Genomic DNA, 19,708 nt, shown 5'->3' on the forward strand with positions numbered 1-19,708 from the left:
TTTGCATAGTGTTGTGATTTCCAAACTGTAGTGCCTGTTCATCTGCAGAAGCAAAAATAAAAGATGTCATTAGAAGTCTGAGTCATTTTAAACACGGAGTCGATTTTGAGGTTGTGTCATTGTTGAAGCGCACCAAGTGATGCCTGCTGCAAATAAAACATTCATAATGTCGTGTAATTTACCTGGAAGCTAGAGGTGGCAGAAGTAGAAGGTAGAAGTATCACGCAGCGAAAGAAATATTGTAAGTGGTAATAATGCAATGGAAAAACAGCCCCTTTAAAGGCCCCTTAGATTATTATGGCTGTTAATATGTTTTATTTTTCTGCCGTAGATTATCATTCAGTGAATTTTTATTTTATATACAGTAGGGGAATAAAGTAGTATTTGCTCCCCTCAGAATGTTTGACATGTCTGCAAAAAAAAAAAGACTCAAAACTTCAGCAGACAGTACAAAGAGAAGTACAAATGAAACGGAAATGTCATGTTTTTGTATTTGTTCACCCTGTTAAAAGGGAGTTATTTTTTCTTGCCATCTTCGCCTTAATACATGCTCCGTCTTGAGACAGAATTGCCAAGAGAGGGGTTTAGCGGGTAATGAGGGTAGGGCCCAAATGCAGGACAGAGAGGGCAGAGGCAGGAGTTGGCGAAAAAAGGTATTCAATTAACAAAAACAGGCAAAACTAAAGGCGCGGCTGGCACGGCAGGACTTAAGAAACAAAAGCTTCTATGAAACATAACCTATGAACTTGACAAAACAAAACTATGACAAGTTACAAGAATCATGAACTTGACAAGACCATTACAACAAACGTGACCAGTACGACAAGACAGAGAACAAAGGGGAAGGCAGGGCTATATATACACACACGGGGGGACAGGGGAGTGACGAGACACAGGTGAAACGAATCAGGGAACACCACAAGAAGAAATCAATGAACTAATCAAAAGGGGGAAACACAAAACAGGAAACAAAATAAAACAGGAAACAGAACCCCAGGTTAAACTAATCACCAAATCATGACAAGATTTGTTATTGATGCGACATAAGTGGATACAAACATGCCCCATTACGCTGCAGAAAAATTACCCTGTGGCTGACTGATTTATTCACATATGATTAGTTTATTTCTGTTAGTTCTGCTACACTGACACACAGGTAGCAGAGGGTGATGGAGCTATGTCGAACTTCTTCATATACAGTTAGACAGGTCATAAAGGTGCCAGACCTCCTCTAAAGGGTCAATATAAATTAGAGCGTTTCCAAGATAAAATTTCTTGGGACACACCAGTGCTAACACAATATATGAATAAAGTACATGACATCCATGGAGATGTCTCAGCATTCAAGTACAATTAATGTTGATTCTTAATTTTCTGGCTTTGCGGTTTTTTTTTTTTCATTCATAAAACTTTCTTAGATGAGAGGTGCCCCCTTTAATTTTAATCAAGGGTGACAGACTGGGGGTCATCATCCTTGTTTTTTGGTTTTGACAAAGACTTCTCTTTCACTTTAAAGTTAGTAACACCTGCTGCCAGTAGAGGTCGCCATTAACCAACCACCTTGAGAGAGGTTTCACTTTAATCATCAGACTCGAAGTCAGGTCCCAACAAAAAAAAAAAAAGAAAAAAAGAAAAACACACTTTTACTAATGCATTCACTCGGTAAGTTCGGCCCACACGCCTGCTGTCAGTAAGAGAACCTCATCTCCAAACCACTAAAGTTCATTACTCTGCAGGTGCCTAATATTTACCCCTGACATGTAGGCCCACAGGTGCTTTCGCTTTTTATCATTCAAAATATGTATTTAATAATATGCTGCAAAACTGAGCAGGCATTTGTCAACTTGTGCAGATTACTGGTAATTAAATTTGTGGTTGTATAAATATAATAATATGTACAGATATTTTGGTATTTCTTGAGGTTTTTGTCTCTATCACATGATTCTGTGTTTACTTTTATTTGTCTTACAGGCAGCTAACGGCAACGGCTGAAGTCTTATTCTTACGGATAAAACTAATTACCGCTGCATTTTCAATTTAATACTTTTTATTTTCAAGTTTAAGTGCATCAGAATCAAGGTGGTTGTTTCTAAATTTGCCACTTTGTCAAATTTTGGGAGAAGACCTTGAGTGTTACTGAAACAGCACAGTGTTTAAGTGATACATTGATTTGTACAAAATAAATATTGGAAAAACTTTGCTTTGCACCTGTTTTCAGAAGAAACTTTGGGAATTAAAGAAACAACACAGTGCAGGTAAAATAGTTGACCGTATCATAGCCGCCACTCTCTACAGAGGGAGTTTGGTACATATGTGAGTTTTTCCAGGCTGGATGATAGATGAATTAAAACCCTTACTGACAGCAACATGGGGTGGGTGAGGCCTTCCACAGCTTCTGTAAATACAGTGGTAACTCTGTTTGTGTTCTCCTCGTCTGTAATTGCTGAAGCATCACATCATGGTCTACGTTTCGCCACGGTGCTGATAACGATTATGATCACAAACATCACACTGTGAAACCCCTTCACCTTTCGAATGGGTCCATCCATATGAGCTGGGTTCTGCTCAAGGTTTCTTCCTGCTAAAAGGGAGTTTTTCCTTGCCACCGTCGCCTTCAGGCTTGCTCTGGGGGTTTCAGGCCGGGTTTTGTAAAGCGTCTTGAGACGATTCGTATTGTTATTGACGCTATATAAATAAGATTGAATTGAATTGAATTGAATGACATCTTGGTGCCACTCGATCTTTTCTGATTCGCTTTACCCTCGGTGACATTTGAAACCTGCAACAGCACATGCAAGAGATAACTTCACCTCTCGGTAAAGGCTGATTAAAAAAAAAATAAAAAAGCCCTGCATAGCTCCAAGCCACATTATATTGGCACATGTCCACCCCGTGACTCACTACACTGCAAGGGAAAGCACCAATATAAAAACCTGTTGGACAGTATCAGCATCAGTTAGTGGTTGGAGAAGATAAAAAGATCAATTCGCGTGGGGAAAAAACACACAGTAGGCGATAATTACCAAATAACTGCTGAGCCTTCAAGAGACGACACGGCTGACAGATCATAAAAAATTTTAATGAGTCCCGTTTGAACATTTAATGTGTTCAAACAGACATATACTTAGACAGATGAGAGCGGTAAGCAGTGTGGTATGTGGACACATCAGATGAAATAAATACTCATCGGGATAAATGTGAACAAAATACACAACTAGAAAGCTCCATTCATTATAATAAAATGTTGGTTAATCCCATTTCTTTCTAAAGTAAAGGATTTTGTTTCTTATTTCATGCTAACAGTGAAGCTGTATGTAAGCACAGGGCTGCTAGCATGTAAAGCAGATAATATGCAAGCTGCGTTTAGTGAATGCTAACTCGAATTAGCACACACAGGTATTTAGATAGATTGATAGATTGAAAAATATGAATTGATGATGATATTTCTCAGACGCCTGCGTATATTTGAGCAGCTACGCAGTTAATTTGTATAATTGTATGTCACCTGCAGTGGTGTAAGAATCAGATTATACAGTATGTTACTGGGTCAGAGTAAATGAACATTCATTCATTCATCTTCTGCAACCACTTGTCCTGGAGGGTCGTGGGGGGGCACATTTGAGAAGCATCTGTAAGTGCAGTTGCTCGCAGTACTGACGTGTGCTTAATGGGTTAAAACTTTTAAAGTCAACAATGGTTAAGACGTTTTACTCAGACAAATTACGGGTGGTACTACATTCATTCATCTTCTGTAACCGCTTGTTCCTGTGAAGGGTCGCGGGGGTCTGCTGGAGCCTATCCCAGCTGTCACCGGATGATTGGCAGGGTACAACCTGGGCAGGTCAGCCGTCTATCACAGGGCTAACACAGAGAGACAGACAACCATTCACACTCAGGTGCGGGTGGTACTAAATAAAAAAACAAAACAAAACATAGGGATTCATCTTCCAACATTTTGTGTCGATTACTGACAGAAAGGCGGATATATTGTGGCTAAAACTTGAAAATGCCACGGTTGAATTATATATTTTTGTATTTTCTATTTATTAAGTCTTGAACAATCCGGGTCTCAGACAAACACATAATATGCATTGCACAGTTGTATATAAACTGGAGTTGACAACATAAAATATAAAGCAGGGCTACGAAATGAATGCATCACTCTTCACCATCAAAACATATATGTACAAGTAAACTAACGTAGACACAGCAGGGCTGCTGGAGGATTTCAACCTCCAATCCCAACTTCAGCAAACTGCTCAAGTGTCCTTCTCTCTATCTTCCAGATGAGATAAGAGGAGAGTGCACTGTCCCGCGGTTTAACAGGTTCTGCAAAATAACCCTAAGCACATTTTCATCTGTGGCCGTGAAGATGAGAAAAACCAAAAGACAAAGCAAGCGTAGCTGCAGACGAAAGGCGTTTTCCTGAAGCAATCAGCTGTCGCTCTATGATGTTGGGAGTTTATGATGACTGGGACTCACATTATGGAAAGATAAACAGGCAGATCATGCAAATGAAAAGGCAGTTCATTGATTATCTTCTGCTTTTTTTTTTTCTTTTTTAATCACCAGGAAAATGCCTCGACAGCCACATTGTTTTGTCTCTTCCTCTCGACCTCTGCAAAGATAAGCCTCCATGCAGCAGCTGCCAGCTGTCGCTTCTGTGTTGGCAGTGGAAGTGTGTACCATTGGGGTTGGTCAGTGCACATGTTCCATGTCACCTGTCCAGCTTGGGCGTTCAAGTGCATGGCGAAATAGTGTGTCCTTTTAATTTAGTAAGTTTCCACCGCCTCCTCCTCCTCCTCCTCCTCCTCCTCCTCCTCCCTTCCTCTCTGCTGCAGCCTCATACTGGGTGAACAAACTGGTAGACCAGTCTCTGAGACACGTCAGGCTTGCGGATGATGCCTTTCTTGTAGTACTGACGTATGGAGCGGCTCAGCTTGTCATAGTTCATAGCAGGTCGATTCTTTCTGAGTCCCCACAGTCTGGCAACGTGAGCCGAGTCTTCGATTTTAAAAATGCCTGATGGGAGACACAACCGGTTTGAAGTTGTTTTAAAACAATGTACAACAAAATAAGTTTTCTTTTCCCAAACAGCTGTATGTGATCCAGCAAAGACATCATGTTTTATGTGTGTGTCATTTATTGTGCTATTGTGATATAAGAAAATTGTGCAACAGGGAGCTGCATTTCGGGGGTGTTTCTGTCTTCATTCTTTAAAAAAAAAAAAATGAAGAATTTTAATTTAATTTCTTTTCTATTATTTCAGTGTTTTTTTTTGAGAGAGAGAAGAAAGTTTAAACAGTGAAAGTGGTGAAACAGTGAGTCGAGAGGAAATAACTAAAAGCCTTTAGAGATAAAATTGCCTGACATTAGAAGCTGGAAAAAAAAGTGTTGGCTGAAACAGTGAAAGGGTTCAAAGTGCGACCGCTTAAGTCTAGTTGCTGCAGTGAGCTGAAGACTCTGCTGAAGTGAAAGAGTTTAAAACAGATGAAGCACAAGAGATGGTAACAAGTGAAAGTAGATGAAGAGGCAGGGTTACAGTCTAGTAATAAAAGCACTGCAGCGTAATCACAAAGGTTAAGCGCCGAAGACTAAGAAGTTTCTAATTTTCTCCTTTTATCGAAGTATGTGTCTGGCAAAATTAAAGCAAAAAAACAAAACTAAAACTAATTAATGGAGCATGTGTACCCTTTTCTTTATTGAGCCAGCGGATGCAGCGCCCGTAGTTGTGCGGTTTGAGCAGGAGCTCTCTGAGGAATTGCCACAGATGAATAGGTTGACCCGAACAAGATGAATCTGCCTCGGACCACAGCTCTTCTGTGCCTGCAGGACAAAACAAAAACATGTGGTCCTTAAGGTCATCGTGTCATGATTCATTGATACAAGACATGTTCACGGAACACCAAAGGGTTACAGAGACCATAGAGCTCTATGTTTCACTTTGCATTAGATTAGACTTTTTTTTTTTTGCCAAGCTGCAAAATGTGAATGCAACTTTCATTAATCGTAAATATCTTTAAGTTGTGACCATATGAGGAAAACAATCCTACTTGCAGTCTTGGTGTCTCCAACTGAACACCTCTCTTTCATCCAAGCAGCTGAGGAGAAAAGAGAGACTTTAAATTAGTTGATGCATTCACTCAGGGGTTCAGCCAAACATCAGATAATAAAGTAATCACAGGAGGTGCAGCAGCAGGCCGTAATTAACTTTAGCAAATATTACGCACTTACCTGACTTCCATATGTCCAGGTGTGCGTGCAGCGTGTCGCCACACTGCGGGGAACGCTGACGAAACTCCTCCTCGCTCATGGCGCACAGGTCCTTCCCTGTCAGTTCCTGGAAGGCCTTTCCTGCATGGGGCAACCTGTACAGATGCTCAGTCCACAGCAGCCACTTCTGGACATTCGCTGAGTTCCACTCTATGGGGTCTGTCGACAAAGAGATAGGTAAAAAAAAAAAAAAATGGTGAGAAAACATCCAGCTGGGACCCTGACTTCTGCAAGATAAAGGGCAATTTAGTACAATTTAAATTTTTTCAGCTGTGCACTGCCTGTATTTAGTTCAGCACCTTTACACAAGGTTATCGTGCTTTTATGCCACTAGAGTTTAAATCAGGAGAACAGATGACCGCATAGGTTTATGACAGCCAGAGGCAGTACAGTACATAAAAAAATAAAAATAAAATGCTTCCTCTGTTTGCTTTACGAGCAGGAGAGACCTCGCCCTTAAGACTGTGTACACATCCACTGGCAGAAAAGAACCATCACTGTCACAATCCAGAAGAACTCATGTAAAGGTCAGGATTAAACAGATCCTGGATCGGGCAAACACAGCTTTGCGTCAGTAAAGACATGATTTAGGAGATCTGTCAACTCGCCTGGCCTAGCCGCACACATATGTGTTGGTTTTGGGACTAAGATCCAGTAGCTTAAGTATCTTTGAATCAATATTTCTTTGTCTGTAAATAATGAGCAGCACTTTGGGGTTTTCTGTAATGAAATATGCCTTATTTGCTTTTGTTTATTTGTCGGTTATATGCCTTAATACTGTAACACCCTTCTTGATAGACTGCCGCAGCGGTTGTTGGAAAAAACCCTACCTGGGGTGATGTTGAGCAGTTTGCAAGCTGTTTCAATGTCCTTCAGCACTTCTCCCACCACCATGCTCTGCACCTGCTCCAGAGACCGTTCCTCCACCTGCCCCTCCAGCCCAGGAGAGAGTCCCTGTTCCTGGCTATCGATGACGGGGCACTGCTCTGGCCCCTCCCGGGGCTCCATGCGAGTCATGGGTACAGGCAGCGTTTGGGGGGCCTCGGAAACTTTCACCAGCCACGTGGCGTCTTCGGTGAGGAGCATGTCAAAGCAGGAGAGGTAGAAGCTTGGCATGCCTCGCTCCAAGGCTTCCACACTTGGTTTGCTTTCCTCCATGTCCCAGAGTTCTCCAGAGCTTCTGCTTCGCTCCAGGAGGGTGAGGGAGTCCTCTGTCATCCCGATCCGGGACCCATACAATGTGCCTTCAGATAAACTCTCCACTGGGTTTGACATAACTGGAACCTGAGAATGAAGAGAAACCACACTAAACTTGCAACCTTCACGTAAAATCTTTAAAAGCCCTGAAAAATCCTCATTTAAATCTGCATTTGACAAGAGTTAAATAATCTTCTCAGATAAAACATTACCTTTACCAGCCGTTCTTTTCTTGCACTTCTCTGGCTACTAAACCAGCAACTGTTTTGAAAAAAACTCCATCAGAGAAGCTGCAGAGCCGAGGTGAGACTGTGCTAGATGACGCTCTATAAGAACCCCCAGTCTACTGGAGATACCAAGGAAATTACCTTGAAGAGGGCTAAAACACACACAGCGCTGACAGGCATGGGGCAAAATGGATTTGACTGAGTCTCTTATTTGTGGGTCAGTGGCCCAGAATGGTTCACGTCTTAAGGGTAGGTGACTTGAATTGAGGCCCGAGGCAGCTCTGCTGTCTGCCTCGGCTTTCAAGGTGCCGTCTCTGCAGCCCTCTGTCTCCACTGTCAGCTGGAGATTTTAATCAAATAGAAGTTAGATAATGCGGAGAGGAGAGTTCCCGAACCACATGAAAACAACCAGAACGCCTGTTTTATGAAGCAGCTGCTGATTGGTCTAGCAGGAGAGTGCTATCAGAAGTGTGCATTTATGGACATATAACGTGTAGCATAAGTGTAATCTTGCATATGGCACCCATAATGTGTACCTGCCACAGCTGGCATATGGGAAGCACCACTGCTGCCACACACCAGGTTATCAGCGGCCGTAAGAAAGTGTGCTCCCACAGAGCACATGTTCCAGGAGTAGTCATGGCGTAATGTGTCTAAGGAGAAACTATTAAAGTCTCATAAAGTCTGGAAAACAATGCATCACACCCATTAGGACAAAATCAAACTATTAGGCAACGTTGGAATGACATTAAAGCTTTCTCAAAGATAAAATGCAGATTTGTATTTTCAGTGATAATAAAGAAGAAACTCTTTAGAGACTAAAAGAATCGATTCTTTTTTATTATTATTACATTTGGTCACCTCTTATTCTGCGTTTTATTTGTCGCTGCACACGACTGGCACCACTTGTTGAAAAGTCTGGATTCAAGTAACCACTCATCTGTGTCTTTTTTCTTATGAGCATAATAATTATACGACTACTAAGAACTGCTGAGAAAAAAGTTAGATGAAGCTATCTTCCCTGCAACCCCCCAAATAAGATTCCCCCTGCTACTCCTTGGTCCTCAGCCATCCATTGTAAAACCCTCTTCCCCAGTCCTCCTTTTATCTCCTCTAAACTTCTCGTAAACTATAACCCACCCTCCCTTTCACTCCATCAGGAGTCAGATTAAAAGCCACTGGCATCCCAGCCTGCTGCTGGGTGTCAACTCTGCTCTGTAACAGCTTGCGCTAAGCCCATTAGCAAAGCAAATTTAGCCATATTACCTTCTTCCAAAAGGAAGAGGGGACACAAGAAAAAGACACAAACACACCCCCCCGGGGAGAGGGATTAAGGCCCTGACTGATCTCTAAATGAGTTTGGTCAAGACGCTGATATTCATTTCAGGAGCATTAGAGCTTGCTCCATTTACTCAGCAAAGTCAGCCTTTGACACCAAAGGGAAAGGAGTCCCTCCATGCAGGCGTCCACCATGGGAACCACATTCTTTCTACATGCTTGGACTCATTTAACATGAAGAGGAGGCATATGTGCAGCTGTATGAATGGATTTTTATTTCCTTTATTTTATTTTACCTTTACTGCTAAAAAACACGTGAATAAACTAAGGAGGTACCTATACGCTACATTTGCAATTCTCCTCTTGAAGAGAACATGCAACTAATCCATCATTGTTGCTGAATATTTGTGTGTCAGAAGGCAGCTAAGTGTTTAAATTTAAGTTAATGAGTAGCAATCAAAACAACCACAAAGTCTAGTCTTGTTTAACGTGGAGGATTCAGTGAGAAACAGAAAAGAAAAGGTCACAGGCGAGCATCTTGCCCGTATAGGCCATCCATCTAACGGCGACCAAAATGTTCACCGAGTGCTCTGCCGCTGTTGTTTGAGCCTGGAGTTAAAGGAGTGTGTACAGCCAGGCGTGACTGTTTGCCATGTGAGTGTTAAAGGGAGATTTTTTTTCGCCTTCCTCTTGTTTATTGTTTCTCATGGGAAACTTATATGGGCTAAGGAAGGCATTGTTCCGAGAACTGGGATAAAGGAAGCAGTTTAATTCTTGTGCAGAGCCTCCTCTTGCTCAATATGCCTGGAAGAGAGTATGCTGGTTGGAGGAAGTGATTTGTATCTGTATTTGTGTGCCGTAGGCCATTTATGGCATTAATGACATGCAGGTGTTCTGTTCACATTATAAACTAGTTCCAGGTGTAACAATCAGTGTTTTTTTTTCAGGTAGTTGCTTTTTTATGAAGACTGATTTTATGTCCAGTGCCATCCCAGATACCTAGCTGTTTATTTTTAATTACATTTTACTTTTATTCCCTTTTCCCCACCCCTAGGCAGATTGTATCAACTGCCAAAGGGTGATGTTTGTGCACTAGATGATTCATCCTGCGATCAGTCAGGTGCGCTGGCATCAGGCCATACTTAGGGAACATGACACCGCTCTAAAAGTTTTGGTATTGCTCCAAATTAATTTTGACAGAGGGCCGTGTTCACAGTTAATGATGGCGATGATAGCCTTTATACAACTTAGATTGGACCTGAAGATTGGAGGTGTGGGCAGATGGGGAAAGAAACATGTCACTTCACAAAGGCAAAGGTTCTTACATTTAAAAAGAATGTGTTTAACCAGCAGCTGTCTCAAAAAGTGACTTTTAAAACCTGGATGTAGATAGTAAAGGTACAGAAATTTAATGGCCGGGGGCGGCTGTGGCTCAGTAGGTGGAGCGGGTTGTCCACGAACCAGAGGGTTAGCGGTTCGATCCCCGGAATGTACCACATGCCGAAGTGTCTTTGAGCAAGACACTGAACCCCCTGTTGCTCCCAGTGCGTGGCACTGGTGTGTGAATGTATGAGTGCTTGTGTGAGCGAATGGGTAGATGTGTCTGTGACTGTAAAGCGCTTTGAGTGCCAATAGGTAGAAAAGCACTATATAAAAGCAAGGCCATTTACCATTTAACATTTAATTGTTCACACTGATGCTTGAAAAATGCTGGCATGTCACAAAAAGCATTTGGAATGGAGCTCGGCTTCAAATAAATGATGATGCACATGAAACATTTGAGTTTAATGTCCACCACTTCCACCAGACCTGGACACACCAAACCAACTTCAAGTAACTTCCTGCAATGAAGGCCGAATGTGACGTCGATCAAAAAGCAGCATTCGAACGGTCCAGATTAGACAAAGATGTAAAACAACATGAGCCTTCTCTCTCACCGACTCGTTTTGACACTGATTCAACAAACTGCATCTACTGAAGAGACGTCGACAGGCTTGAATGTCTGAATGATGACAGCGATGCAGGACACAAAAGGATGTGTGACAGCTTTAACGGTTTTAGGGCAGCTTGGAACGGAATCATACAATAATTTGGATTTTCTTTTGCCAGTTTGCGGGTGGGAAATTATTTGAAAGCTTGAGCTAAATCTGAATAGAAATATTCTTCAGCGGTGCTAACCATAGGGTTGAATGAATCCAGTGTCTGACCATTTATACTACTATCTGCTACTGCAGATCTGACACAATACCACCATGAGTGGCCAGCTGCGTGGAGGTTTGAGTTCCCTAAAGCTTTCTGTTTCGTGCCTTACACAAACATTTTCATCACTTTTAATGCGCTCAGCAAAGGACAAACATTATGATTAACACATAGGAGACATTGTCTGAAAATGTGCACCACTATTTTAAGTAAATTATAAATTATGTAAATAAATTATGTCACACCCCTTTATCTTGTTGGAAAAACTATAAAACACTTTTATAACACTAATGGAATATAACTTGCAACTTCACCAGCACTACATACACCAAGTAACAACAGTGGATTTACTTAGGGACAGTATGAAAATGATCAGTAGACAAGCAAAAGTCAAAAGAATATGGGGAACGGTGTTTTTTTGATTTAAAAAAAATATATATATTCAACATTTTGTTTCAGACTTCTCCCGTGAGATTTACTATCTTAGATCATAAAGGTGTGTTTGGCCATATGTAGTCTAAAACTGTTTTAGTAAAGTAAAACGTCCCCGATCATTTTTACACAATCCCAAAAGGGAGTCGGCTCAGCCTACCCAACAGTGTCATGATGTGAGGTAATAATCCAGATTAGTTTGACATTAGTCAGACAATAACAAGGCACCGGCTTCCTCACAAGGAACAGCGCAGATTATTATTCGTGTCTTTGAGAGTAGCTGCTGTATTTCATTTCCTCCTTTGATCCAAAAATCATAATTCAATCCCAGGTTTTATGCTGGGTGATAAATCTGTTTTGATTATGTCAGCTTAAGGCTGCGGCATCTAACAGCCGACCCCCAGACACCTCTTATCAGACCGCATTTTGCATTTTATCTCTCCGGGTGAAAGCTAACACAATATATAGAAACAAGAAAAACAGGTAAGTGTGAAATGATGCAGACTGAAAGCAAAGAAAGCAACAGAAATGACTCAGTAACTTTATAAAATAGCTTTGTACCCTGTGAACACACCTGGTTGATTATCTGATAACATCTAACGCAACGCACCTTAAAATCATAGTTGTCATTTCGATTTATGTTTTTAAAGCAGTTTGTTGAAGCCAAGGACATCTTTTCACAGAGTATACTTACTTAATAGCACAGCTCCTGTTAATGATGTAATTTTAACTGACTGAGGAAGTCAAGTTAACCAATAATAAATTATTAATATTCAGGAACCAGTGTTAATATTGTACTACACAAGCAGCTCAGTAGACTGTATGTTCTCTGAAAGACGAGATGTTGCTGACATTATCAACAACATTAAGAGGCTGGTGCAAATTGAATATTTGTGCTTTTTAAAAATATGCACACATTTGCACTAGTAAGTAAATCCGATGGTTTGTGTTGCACAGATATTCGACAAAAACATACACAAAATATTCAAGATCTTGAGTAAGGCTGTGTCTTCTTACCTACGATGAAGATGCTCTGACAGCCAGAGGCAGCAAAAGACTCGACTGGAGGCAGCAGCAGATGTGGTTTCCGATCAACGTTCACCTCAGACAGGAGGCCCTCTGTGCCACCTGAGGAAAGAGGAGCTGCAGGCGCTGGACTCCTTCAGTCTACTACCTTACTGGCGACTGTCCCCGTGGCCCCAGCTCGAGGCCTTGGACCTTCTCAGTCTTTTTTTTTTTTTTGCAGAATTACACTTAACCTGAAGCTACAGCCTAAAGCACAACCACAAACGAAATGTCAAGTGAAAGCACCTGCTGGGGGTGTGTACAGAGTGAGAAGGAGCGAAGTGGCTGGGTGAGTGAGTGCAAAGGAATTCCAGCACCATTGACTGCAATTTATATTTACAGGGGCAGTTGTGTTTACTTATGCATGCAATCCAGTGTGTGTGTGTGTGTGTGTGTGTGTGTGTGTGTGTGCTTGTGAGTGTGTGTGTTTTCTTGCAGATTAGCTCAGACCTCCTCAAACACTACTAGTTGACCTCAGTGCTTAAGTGAGAGAAATTTAAAACGATAAGAGTTTCAAGTGTATAAAAACAAATTTCTAAGGTTCACAAAGTACCTTTAGAGAAATCTTCCACTACTTTTATTTGACAACATTTTAGATTAATTACATAAAAAAAGAAGCATTTGAAATATAATACTTTGTGTGAAAGATGTTTGTGAGCTGTTAGCAGGTCACTTCTGCACTTTCTTTTTCCTGCTCAATGCTCTTTTTATACACATGTTTATTATTACTCATTCTTATGTCAAATTGCACGGTAGGTTTTATCCTTGCTTGTTTTAGATAGATTAGATTTTATTGTTCTTATTGTTAAACTTATTATATTTTCTCTTGCTTCCTAGTACTGCGCTGTGCTTGGACCTCAGAACGTAGTTTTGTTCATGCACGTCATGTTTTGTAATGACAATAAACCATGAAACCTTTACGCTTTTTATAATGAAAAGCAAACACGACTGCTCTTTGAAGGGGACTTAGACCTAAGCTGGAAACCAGTGGACAAGATTGTTTCACCTTGAGCAGCCACAGTAAACTCCTGCTTATGCTTAGAAATGCTGGTATGTATGATCATAATATCTGCAATAACTGTACTTTTACGATTAAAGTACATTTTGCTGATAATATTTCTGCACCACCACTTCCTTATTTGAAATGATCAATTCTTTTAATTGCAATGGGGTATTTTTACACTTCAATAGTGTGACTGAAGTCGTGGACTTGAATCTTGCTTCCAACACTGTCCAGGTTTCAACCAGTTGACCTGCAGCTGTAGGACATAATCCAATTCATTATTTACCACACACTTTAGATAATACTGTTTGAACACAAAACTGGAAAGAATACAAGTGGCACTTTAATATTAATTCATGATCCGCTCTGTGTAATATAAGACTGACATGCTGACATTGTTGTTAATGTTTCCTCTTGTCCATACAAGATGCAAAGTGACTTTAGTAATGTGAGACAAATAACACATCTTGTGCAACTGCAACTAAAAAATAAGATGCCAAAGGAAAAGTACTTCATTCATTCATTCATCTTCTGTAACCACTTGTTCCTGTTAAGGGTTGCGGGGTCTGCTGGAGCCTATCCCAGCTGTCATCGGGCGAAAGGCAGGGTACAGGTCTCCAGTCTATCGCAGGGCTAACACAGAGAGACAGACGACCATTCACACTCACGCCTACGGCCAATTTAGAATCACCAATTAACCTAACTAGCATGTCTTTGGACAGTGGGAGGAAGCCGGAGTACCCGGAGAGAAAGCATACAGACACAGGGAGAACATGCAAACTCCACACAGAAAGGCCCAGTCGGCCCATGGATTCGAACCCGGGACCTTCTCGCTGTGAGGCATCAGTGCTGGAAAAGTACTTATTATACACAATTTCAGAATCATACAATCATATGCTAGAAACATAAGCAGCATTTTAAAGATCATGCACACCATTGTCGTCCATTAAGTGTTTTCACTTAATGAGCCTTATTAAATTTCTTCTCCCAAACTCAGTCTCAGTGAACTTGGATGTTAACCTTTTTTATTTATTATTAATTTCCCCTTGACAATAGTGCTTTGTAAGCCAGTGATCAACCAGAAAAATGGTAATATTGCCAGATAGAGGCAGAGGTAATTTTAACTACTTTATATATTGTTTATCTCATGTCACAAGTATACATTTGTGTATAAAATCGTAATATGTAAATTACAATTATGGCTGAATAAAAAGTAACAAAAATCCTCTTTTAAATGTAGTGAAGTTAAGTGGAAGCAAGCACTAACTTCTCTACAATAACATGAAAATTGTATTGGGATAATGTATCAGTTATTTATCACTGTGAAGCTATAAACCATATTTAAGTAGCCTATCTCGTATCACGTAGAATGAATGGGCTAGAAGCAAGATGAAGCTTCATCCACAACAAGCAGTCCAGTAGCCTATAATGAAATTCATTTTAAATCAGTTTTAATTTAAAACCATTTATGACTTATTCTGCGTCTCTGTTGTCTTTCAGTGTATTCAGTATGTTTGCCCAGCTGTTTCACCAAAAGAATACCAAATACTGTTTGTAGCTTGTGCCGTTAGTTGCAAACATGCAGATAGTTCCGAACGTGCAGCTAGCTGCTAACGTGCAGCTAGCTGTTTAATGTAGTGAGTCACTGTGTCTACCTTTATGCTGTATTTATCACAACACGACTTGCTCTTGTTTTTATTTTGTACTACTTATTGAAAAAAAAAAACTCATTGTCAACATATCAGCTGACTTCAGTTACTCTAATGTTAATATTAATTTAGAATTAGCTGTTGCTAGCTTAGCTGCCAACCATGGCTAGCAGGGTTAAAAGTGCTAGCAAAGCCTTAGCATAGACTAAGTGAAATGCAGCTATTTAATATATATTGAGTATCAACATGAGCATACAGTATGGATTTGAATCAACCATCTTTTGATTTTCTTGTTAAGATTTAACAAAGGTGTTTAACAAAATCTTTAAAATTACTTTTACTAGATTACATATCTCATAGATAAAGCTAATGAACTGAAATAATTCAGTGGTTAATTGATACATTTTTAAAAAACAAAACAAAACAATTGTTTCAAGGCTTTCAACCATATCTTTCTCTGCAGCTTGACATTTCACTGGTTTTGGTGATATTTTACCATTTATTATCCAAATGCTGGATTAAAACAGTATATTTGAAATTGGACATGAAATTAAACTGTCGCCTTTTTCTCTTGTAGTAAAGTTAACTGCTTTCCACACATATTTCTCCTACTATCAGACTGTCAGACTTGTTAAACGGGTTGCAATATAATTTTCTATTCATTGCTTTGTAATGTGTTATGCATCACATCACTTGAATCAGTGTACTGTGATCACATAAGATTTTTGCCTCAATTAAAGCGGCTTCCCGACATCTTTTCAGATTCCATTTCTAACAATAACAACTGCAGAAAACAAATGCGGATTAAGAACTCACTACTTCAGAATATTGACTCTTATGCAATCAGAGGAACTGTCGTCAGCACCACATGTCTGCTTTTAAACAGATGATTATTTGCCTTGGGTTTGAATTTGGAAATCTAACCACAAAAGTTAAACAAACTGTGCAATTCTTTTTGCTCTAAGTGCAAAGTGATGCTTTGAAACAAAAGGTTCTGCTAAAGAGCCGCTTTGTGTAATTTAAATTTGTGTTTGTGAAAAGGCTTTCAAAGAAAACCTTGTTATTGGCAAAACAGTGGTCACCTAGAACAATAAAAGTTCTTTAAGACTTCTGTTTATCTAATCGTTACCCTCTAATCTTGCTTTTAATTAATCGTGTAAAATGCTAAATGGTCTGTCCTCTGATAGCGGCCTCCAAATCCTATAGTTTTTTTTTGTTGTTTTTCAGTTCCAGGACATATTTTCTATTCTTTCATTTCCTACACAGGAGTTGTGAGTTTGATATGGTTAGCCACACAGTCTGAATGGATTGATTGTGAGATGTGTAGAGGGTGTGCGCAAACTGCGTCAAGACTTAGCAGCTTTGTGTTTGTAGACACACCAAATCAAACTGTGAATGATGACAGCCTCCTTTCATTGGACAATTCAATACTGAAATTGGATATGAATGCGTGCATGTATGTGCCTTCCTATACTCCAACGCATGCATTCACATGTGTACTTTTTGAAAATGCATACGAGGAAATTGGTTAGTAATTAGCCAGAATGTACGGCAATACCAAATGATTAAGATGTGAAGTGTAGAGAACATATCTGTTTGCTTTTGGCTTTACCCGTTTCCATTCCATCAACAAAATTTGCATGGCAGTTTCTTTAACAAGCATTTGACCTTTTCCTTGGCTCTCGGACAACATTCTCATTGTTGACAGACACTGAGCTATAAGAAGCAGAACAGACTGGATTTCAAACACCACAATTGGTCCACTGTGATCTTGATATGAGTAATGATTGTGCAGGTGTCCTTACTGTAAACAGATGTCAGCGGCCCTCCTTAGCAGTCACAGCAGTGTCAATAAACACCCTTAGCTGGCCTCACTGTAATTTTTGTTGAGTGAATAAGTGTTATATTGTCAGACTGAAGTAATCTTCTCTTACTGTGACCAAAAACACCTCCTCCAACAGTTTGGTATAATTTGGTAATTGTGCCTTTTTTAACGTCTTCCTGATTAAAATAGAGAGTTGTTTAAAGACAGCGGTGCATTGACCTTTAACGTTACGCCTCAACCTGAGAGTGATCTACTTCAACAGCCTGGCAGTGAGCCAAGGCACTATGCACGCTTAAGATTCAGTTGATGCTGTGGAGACATGTTAGATCCTGCAGACATGCAAAAACGAGCTCGTTGATGCAGATAAATTGCATGGAGTGTTACGTAACGATTGACTTAGAGATTCTAGAGATTAGAAACGAAAGGTGTGACATGCATTGATGAAAGTGTGTTGAGGGGTTTTAACGCGGTGAGCCATGCTTTCTCCATAGTGATGCTTTTTGGAACTAATACGATACCTGTTCCAGGCTGCAGCAGCCAAGTGAAGCTGATATTTGGCTCCACAACGTTCACCAGCTTGTGGTTAACTTTGTCTTCTATTTGCTGCATGATTGCTTTCTAACTGAACACAGCTGCCTAATGCGGCGTCAAACAACATCATGAAAGTAGTCAGAGTAGATCAAACAGGTACATTAGCAGCCTAAAAAAAATTCAAAACAACTGCCAAAAAAGAATAACCTAATAGTCAGTCGATCATTTTCTGTTGGTTCAACGTTTGAAGCGACACTGATAATGTATTGTGTGTTAATACACAAATATTGGTTATAGCCACTTTCACGACACCAATATGATTAGTGATAATGACCTTAAGATAAATAGTATGCAGTATATCAGTTCCTTCTAGTTGTCTGACCTTTACATGCTCACAGGCTAGAACCACACAATGAAGGCTATGAGTTATTGGCTGGAAATATGGGAGCTAGCAAATAGCTTTCTTTTTACTATATCTGACAAATTTTCATTTCTTATCTGTAGATTTAAAGCTGAGGCTTTTGAGCAATTTCACTCAATAGACAGTTATTACATCGGTTATTCGGTTGACTACTGAGATGTTTTTCTTTTTGTTTCTTTGGTTGTACCGGTTTATGTTGACTGTGCCAGCATTTACCATTCATTCAGGTTAATGTTACCCAATCGGGATCTTTCAGATTCTGCTGACTAATAGTGGTGCAATTTGCATTGGCCAACTTGGCTCTGCTGAGAATATAATTGACTCTTCCAGAAAAGGCTCCTTCGTGCTTTTACCAGAGAGAAGCTCTGATAACAGGTTCCAATGACCGGCAGCTAGATTGCAGTTTTGATAATTCCTGCTTCGAAGTGATGACATTCAAGATGACACATATCTTGAGTGTGGTTAAAGGTGGGGTAACGTACCAGCACACAGGAATTATTTTTCAGGTTTCACCCACATAAGTCTACTGACAAACTCGCCAAGAAAGCATTTTGCCACAAAGATGGATTAGGCGGTAAATGGGTTGTGCTGAGAATAATTCTTTATTTTTTTGCACTCTGCCTGTGTCTAAACCAAAATCCCCCTTCATTTATGGATGTAATGATTGAAGGCAAATACATCAGTCTTAATGAGCATGATAAAAACTCATAAGGATGTATCAAGGCATACTTTCTCATGGTTAAGTCAAGCAGACATCAAAACATTTGTTAGATTCATGGCAAATGGTAACAGTTGTCGAAGTTGTGTTTTTGATCCCAATCTGTCACTGACTCTTCTTCAGTTTGCATTTGTCTGAAGGTTTCCTCTTGGGCTATCTTTCTGCCATCTCTCCTTCTTCATTAGCATTTGCCCGGATGAACCGTTGTAAGGGAGTGAACAAAAAATGTTTTGTGTCAAAAATGAAAATAACTGAAGGATGGATGAGTTGTGAAAACGTCTTCAAGAAAACTCAAATAGTCCACATTAGCCTTTGTCTTGGCTTTGTTTTAGATATTCCATGAGTTAGATGACTGAAATCTTCACAGAGAAATCAAACTCTAAAAGGAGATAATGTTCGAGATGAGGGGAGCTACAGAGTTTGTTCTAATTCTTTCTGGGTTTTTCACTATGAGCAACATCAGCTAAATCTGAGGTGCATAAATTACCCTAATTTAAGTGTGATGTGCATTTACAGTAAATCAACTTGTGCCCAACACCTGCAGGAAATAAAGAGTTTACTAGACATTTTGCAAGTGAGCAAAGTTGCTTGTAAAGCATTATTGTTTGTATTGTGGTATTGCTGCTTTTACTTGAGGAAATGATCTTCCACTGTTTACTCTCTGATGACTTCTTCATGCTCTGAGCCGTCCAGTCGCCAAAAGCTTGGCTTGTTGGTCGACATTTATGATGCCTGCAGTGGTCCCCACCCAGACAAATAAAATCCCTATCACTCTGATACTTCCACGGCAGAAGGTCCTCTGTTAACCAGATGGTGTATGAAAACACACGGCGGCTTCCGGTCTCGGTGAATTAATGAATGACTAAATGAGAGTTTGAAGCTCTTAATAT

General features: G+C 40.2%; 1 protein-coding gene across 1 annotated transcript; it reads right to left on the reverse strand.

The window, feature by feature from the left end:
- Positions 1-4,843: 4,843 nt before the first annotated feature.
- spdef (SAM pointed domain containing ets transcription factor) lies at positions 4,844-13,016 on the reverse strand (the record flags this gene model as incomplete). The annotated part of the gene is made up of 6 exons (XM_084542656.1): positions 12,624-13,016; positions 7,104-7,557; positions 6,235-6,432; positions 6,054-6,101; positions 5,692-5,826; positions 4,844-5,022 (listed from the first exon to the last, which is right to left on the reverse strand). The coding sequence occupies exons 2-6, from the start codon at positions 7,546-7,548 to the stop codon at positions 4,844-4,846; spliced, it is 1,005 nt and encodes a 334-aa protein (XP_084398782.1). The 5' UTR covers positions 7,549-7,557; positions 12,624-13,016.
- Between the last annotated feature and the right edge of the window lie 6,692 nt (positions 13,017-19,708).

Source organism: Chelon labrosus, assembly GCF_963514085.1.
Source record: "Chelon labrosus genome assembly, chromosome: 4".
NCBI lineage: Eukaryota > Metazoa > Chordata > Actinopteri > Mugiliformes > Mugilidae > Chelon > Chelon labrosus.